The sequence below is a fragment of the Bactrocera neohumeralis genome, chromosome 2 (genome assembly GCF_024586455.1).
Source record: "Bactrocera neohumeralis isolate Rockhampton chromosome 2, APGP_CSIRO_Bneo_wtdbg2-racon-allhic-juicebox.fasta_v2, whole genome shotgun sequence".
Lineage (NCBI taxonomy): Eukaryota > Metazoa > Arthropoda > Insecta > Diptera > Tephritidae > Bactrocera > Bactrocera neohumeralis.
The window spans coordinates 86,587,054-86,593,369 of record NC_065919.1 but is presented as its reverse complement, the minus strand read 5'-3'; the positions used below and the strand labels follow the sequence as shown (position 1 = coordinate 86,593,369).

At 36.6% G+C, this 6,316-nt stretch overlaps 1 protein-coding gene across 1 annotated transcript; it reads left to right on the top strand.

The window, feature by feature from the left end:
• Positions 1 to 1,239: 1,239 nt before the first annotated feature.
• Positions 1,240 to 3,884, top strand: LOC126758910 (probable ATP-dependent RNA helicase pitchoune). The gene is made up of 7 exons (XM_050473358.1): positions 1,240 to 1,441; positions 1,511 to 1,642; positions 1,834 to 2,532; positions 2,594 to 2,895; positions 2,969 to 3,121; positions 3,186 to 3,356; positions 3,422 to 3,884. Exons 1-7 carry the CDS (start codon positions 1,324 to 1,326, stop codon positions 3,749 to 3,751), a joined length of 1,905 nt encoding a protein of 634 aa, XP_050329315.1. The 5' UTR covers positions 1,240 to 1,323; the 3' UTR covers positions 3,752 to 3,884.
• The last annotated feature ends 2,432 nt before the right edge of the window (positions 3,885 to 6,316 follow it).

Genomic DNA, 6,316 nt, shown 5'->3' with positions numbered 1-6,316 from the left:
CAATCGCATTGGCATTTAGATCAAAGCTTTTTTAACAAATTCGCCTTGTTTTCACAATTCCAATTTTGCTTCATATTTTCTTACAATTTGCATATTTATTGTTGTAGCAAAAATTTGCAGAAAGCTGTAAACTTCGATTTTGAAAAACGCATACGTCATAATCGGGCAATCTCGAGCATTGGCCTTAAATTAGTCTACTAAGTAGTAATTAACAAATCGGATTTGCCTTTTACAAAATTGGAGCTTTAAATTTCTGCTTACACTAGATAGTTTAAAGGTAATCATTTTGAATTTAGTAAATGTATTGAATTGTTTGCAAATATACATATATATATGAAATTTGCAGAATAGAATTTAGAAATAAAAAATTACAAAAAATATATATATGCATATATATACTATTTAAAATAAAATAATAACAAAATGGAAGTAAAATTTATATTTTGTATAACTGAAATTTTACATTTATGTATTTTATCTCTATATCTTTAACTATCTGAATTACGTAGTAGTTGTTGTTCATATTTTTAATTTCGTTATATAAAGAAAAAAATGATCAATTGATGCGAAACGCCTTTGAAATACAAACTAATAAATAAATAAAAAAAACATAACATTTTGAATTCACGGTTTTTTTCCTTTTTTATTTCTTGTGCGAGTTGTGCATTACTTTGCAGGTCCTCTGGTTAAATATTTCTAATGATGGTCATTCATCAGCAGCAATTTCAAAACTCCGTCAACGGTGTGGGAGTAACTTTAAACTTTTAGTTTCTAATTCTCGTATAATATTGAGGTGCTTTTTGCAAAGGCTACGAGGAGTCATACTTCAATGCCACCTGTGCCTTTTGGCAGCCTATTCATATAACCTTCACGATTTTGGAAGGACCTTTCATGTATTAAAATATGAAATGTTAGAACATTTTTGAAGAGCAGACTTAAAAAAACGGGTAAAAGCTTTCGTTAATTTCAAATCATCAATCAATTCAAATTTAATCATGATTCCAATTTAGTACATCACTGTGAAAATTCAAATAGATAACAATTGCTTCTTATGCTCTAGCCATATACATAAGTGCATGTGTACAAGAGCAATATTTCCATCAAGAATTATATCATTTCTATGTTATGTTTCTAATACGTTAAATTTATTTATCTGTGGTAACTTTTAATGCAACCCTGTGTGTACAGTACGATGAAAAAATTTAGTAAACAATATTTGACATTTAAGCAAGCTATTGTCAAATTAAAGACACACGTGCAGTACTTTATCCTTTGCCAGTTTAGTTTTGTATTAACTGTGTTGTGTAAAAATAAGTAGCGAAAATGTCCATTCGAGAGAAATTACTTATGCAAAAGATTAAGAAACGTGAGAAAATGAAAAAAGTTCTGGCGGAAAAGAAAGGAAAGCAACCAGTCAAACTGTCAAAAAAAGTTGAATCGGGTAAGCACTTTTTTGAAAATGTGATTTTTATGGGAAAGCTTTAATAATAATTAACAACCTATCCTGCAGATGAAATTGACGATGATTTTAGCGAAGCCCCTGAACCTCAAACAAAGAAAGCTAAAGTCTCAAAGAAAAAGCAGCAGCGTCAAATTGAAGTGGTGAATTCCGATTCCGATAGCGAAGGAGAACCACAGCAAGGTAAGCCAAGCAAATGAAGCTCTAATTTTCGTTACCGAAAAGTGATGAATTTTAAGGCGAATTCGAGACTTCTTTTAAAACGAGTTAATGTTTAAAGAAATTCGGTGAGATTAGTTATTAATACTGAATTTCATTTAGAAATGAGACAAAACAAACTTGTTTGTTGTATATTAACAATCAATTTCTTTTAGATGATGAAAGTGAATATTCTGATGATGAGGATATACAACCGGAACACACCAGCACAAATCAGAAAGGAAAAAACAATGGAAACATTAATAAAAACGAAAAACAATCTACTGCTGCGGCTTTGAATTCTGAACAGGCTCTACAAAATCTTGATCCGAATGAGCGTTCCTTTGCCTCGCTCAAAGGTGTGGTGTCCGAACCCACATTAAAAGCCATCGAAGAGATGGGTTTCTCCGAGATGACTGAGATACAAGCTAAATCCTTGCCTCCGTTACTCCAAGGACGCGACTTAGTAGGTGCTGCCAAGACAGGTTCCGGCAAGACACTTGCTTTCCTCATACCGGCCGTAGAGTTAATATATAAACTGCGATTTATGCCACGCAACGGTACAGGAGTTATTATCATTTCGCCAACACGAGAATTGTCGATGCAAACGTTCGGTGTACTGAAGGAGCTGATGGCGCACCATAACCACACTTATGGTTTAGTTATGGGAGGATCCAATCGTCAAGTGGAGAGTGAAAAACTTGGTAAAGGTATCAACATTTTGGTAGCAACTCCTGGGCGTTTATTGGATCACTTGCAAAATTCACCGGATTTCTTGTATAAAAACCTGCAATGTTTGATTCTCGACGAAGTGGATCGCATATTGGAAATTGGTTTCGAGGAAGAATTGAAGCAGATTGTGAAGTTACTTCCAAGTAAGTTAAAATTCTTCGAAATATAATTGGGATATAGCTTTAATGTTTCAATAATTTTTAGAACGCCGCCAAACAATGTTGTTTTCTGCAACACAAACAGAAAAAATTGACGCGCTCTCCAAATTGGCGCTCAAGAAGGAGCCATTCTACGTTGGAGTCGACGATCATGAGGATGTAGCCACCGTTAGTGGCTTGGAGCAAGGCTATATTGTGTGCCCCTCAGATAAACGTTTACTGGTGCTGTTCACTTTCCTGAAAAAGAATCGTAAGAAGAAGGTTATGGTGTTCTTCTCGTCCTGTATGTCTGTAAAATATCATCATGAACTATTTAACTACATAGATCTGCCTGTGACGTGTATTCATGTACGTACTGCATTTAGCTAATATTTGCTGATTTTCTCTTAATATGTAATTGATAAAAAATTACGGTTTTCAGGGCAAGCAAAAACAAACCAAACGCACCACAACGTTCTTCCAGTTTTGCAATGCATCCGAGGGTATTTTACTCTGCACAGATGTGGCAGCTCGTGGTCTAGACATTCCACAAGTAGATTGGATTGTACAGTACGACCCTCCAGATGATCCAAAGGTGGGTTAATTTGACTGAAATTATGATTTTATAAATTCTTGTTATGTGTGCAATATCTTATTAGGAATATATTCATCGTGTTGGTCGTACCGCGAGAGGTACCGGCAGTTCGGGTCATGCATTGCTTTTGCTACGTCCGGAGGAGTTGGGATTTTTGCGCTATCTAAAGGCAGCCAAAGTGCCACTTAATGAATTTGAATTTTCATGGGCGAAAATTGCAGACATACAACTACAGGTGAGTTTCAATTACAATTTTTTGTTATAATTAAGATTATTATTGTTCCTTTTATATTTATGCAGCTGGAGAAACTCATCTCCAAAAATTACTTCCTCAACCAATCAGCTAAAGAGGCATTCAAAGCCTATGTACGTGCCTATGATTCACATCAATTAAAAACAATATTCGACATCAACACGCTTGATTTGCAAGCTGTCGCCAAGAGTTTTGGCTTCTTAGTACCGCCTGTGGTGGATCTGAAGGTTGGTGCTAAGCGCAATCGGCCAGAGAAACGTGTTGGTGGCGGTGGCTTCGGCTATTACAAACAAATGAATGACGGCAACCCGAAACAACGCGTCTTCAAGCAAGTTAATCGTGACCAATTAAAAAAGAATCAACATTTCATGCGATGAGATTTTCCCAATATATGAGTTATTAGCTAGTTTAGTTGAAATGCCTAACATTCACTTTTAATCAAGACGGTTTAATGTAAAATAAAAATAAATATTATATTTTTTCAAATATATTGAAACTATACCTTTATAAGCATGACTTGTGTTGAATGACTAGAGGGTGAAAGGGAGTGAATAAGGTAAGAGTATATTTTTTGCATTCTGCGTTTTAGCACATTCAAACTGTTGGGTTCAAGTTTAAATATTCGCGCTTCGCACCAAATTTATTCCCACGTTGCTTTATTTCACTTTTCAGAAAGCAATACCCGAAAATGTATCGATTCAATTGCCGCAATTGATATTTAATTAGTTATCATTGGAGTTCAAACGTAGTGTCGAAGCCAGGCGTGGGTGTGTTTGGTTATTGGATTTGAGATCTTTCAGTTATTTATTTTAATTATATTATTTAGTGCACCGTGCTTATTGTATGGCATACGGGAAGGGAGAGAGTTGTCTAACAATAAGCCTCATTTTTCTCTCTCTGTATTTCTGCTTGTGCTTAGCATTCGTAGATGAACGAGAAACTTAAAGAGGTTATATTCATTTTCAAAAAATATATACTATATAAATATGTATTCATTAAATATATTACATTCGAGGAATAAAGGTAATGATCGAAGCATAGGCAAAATTTTGTGTTTTGACAAAAATGTCATTTTCGAAAAAAATTAAAACTCGATGGCTTATAAAATTTAAACGATTTTCAAATGTTTTATTCCTTCGACCATTAATTGACAATTACATACTTATATCTAAGATGGTGGTGCGCGAATTTCAAGTCAATCGGTCTAGACGTTTTGGAGAAAATTTCTTCACCAACAGAAGGATTACACTAATCGGTCATATCTCCGAAGCTATTTACGGGATTAGCTTCAAAAATTCGGGGAATATTTTCAAATATACTACATATGTATGTATCGATATAAAGGGTGATTCATGTCGAGGTTCTGTACTTCTTTAAAGAAAAAACACAGACTCTTTAAATTTAATGGGGACTGTTTATTCTCATTCGAAATATCATTCTTTATCATTTTATTTTTGAAGATTATCTCTTTCAAATGTTGGCCGCGGCTACGTCTCAGATGGTCCATCCGTTGAGTCCAATTCTCGATAGCGTGTTTGAGGATTTCGGCTGCTAATTGGCGAATAATACGCGTGATGTTTTGCTCCAAGGCCTTCATCAAAGCTGGGATTCGCATAGACCTTAGACTTTACTTATCTCCACACCAAAAGTCTAACGGTGTGATATCACACGATCTTTGTGGCCAATCCACCGGCCCAAAACGTAAAAATATCTGCTCACCGAAATGTTCTCTCAATAAATCCATTGATTGATGCGATGGTTGGGAAGTGCCGCCGTCAAGTTGAATCCAAATGTCGCCGAAACCACGCGCTTCAATTTCAGGCATCAAATAGACGGTTATCACGGCGCGATAACGGTCGCTCACCGGCATCATTTTTAAAGAAATATGGACCGATGATTCCACCGGCTCACAAACCACACCAAACCGTGTTTTTTTCCTCTTGAATCTCAGCTCAAATGCGACAGAAATGGGTGTTATCACTGAACGAAATTTGGCTCGAAAACTACAGAGCTTCCTGGAACTTATCAAGAGCCTATAGAGCGGAGCTATGTCACTTGGGAAGGTCGAGTGGTTTCAGTTCTTGCACAAGCTGTATTTTGTACGTTTTCAATTTAAGATCTTGACGTAAAATGATTTGCTGTGAACGGCGCGGAATCGATTCTCCATAGTCTTCGTATACACTCTCAGCTTCTTCATCTTCTCTACTGGCGTAGACACCGTTAACGCGCCGAGTTATTCTTTTCATTGGGGGGTTTTTCACGTGGCGGGTCCCAAACACAGCGCACAACCCTGGGGAGGGATGGTTCGCCTTCTCATTTTAGCTCGCTTTCAAACGGATGTTCTTTGGCTACCCGGAAGATACTTGCCCATCAAGCTGCGGCTGCTATATTTTCTTCTCTGCGCGCTGACCGTGGTCTATTCCGTCTATTGTTATCGAATAATGAATGCTGGGCCTCAAGATGGGTAATGGTGTTACTAATAGTACGCTCAGTAGGCCAATAATGTTGATCATAAGTTGAGCGAAGCACGAGAAAAACATTCTTTACAGAACGTTAATTTTCTTAATAAAGTTGAAGGATTTGTAAACGTTGTTCAGGCGTAAGTCTTTCCATGATGAAATGTCAAACAATATTGAACAAAAATGACATGAAAGCTTGGCACGACACACGCGTGATCTGCAAAAAAGTCTATTGAAATATGGCGCATCTACTTGGATCACCCGTTATATACTTAAATGTTCACATCCGCCACTGAAGCTCGTTACTACACTCCTACGCCCTCGTTCCAATCGTCTGAACTGGTTGATTGACTTTGCTGCTGCCTCCACTCGCGCCATATTTGTTAGAATTTTATTATTTAAGCGCACCAAAAACGAAGCGATCAGCCATTAGCAATTTCTAGTGAGCTAAGTAAATGCCACTTTCGTCTCTGCGTTATATAA

Excerpts from the sequence above, each read along its gene's own strand:
- LOC126758910 (XM_050473358.1), top strand. The coding sequence starts at position 1,324 with ATGTCCATTCGAGAGAAATTACTTATGCAAAAGATTAAGAAACGTGAG. Across the intron at positions 2,533-2,593 it reads GATTGTGAAGTTACTTCCAA|AACGCCGCCAAACAATGTTG; the intron begins GTAAGTTAAAAT and ends AATAATTTTTAG. Across the intron at positions 2,896-2,968 it reads TGCCTGTGACGTGTATTCAT|GGCAAGCAAAAACAAACCAA; the intron begins GTACGTACTGCA and ends TACGGTTTTCAG.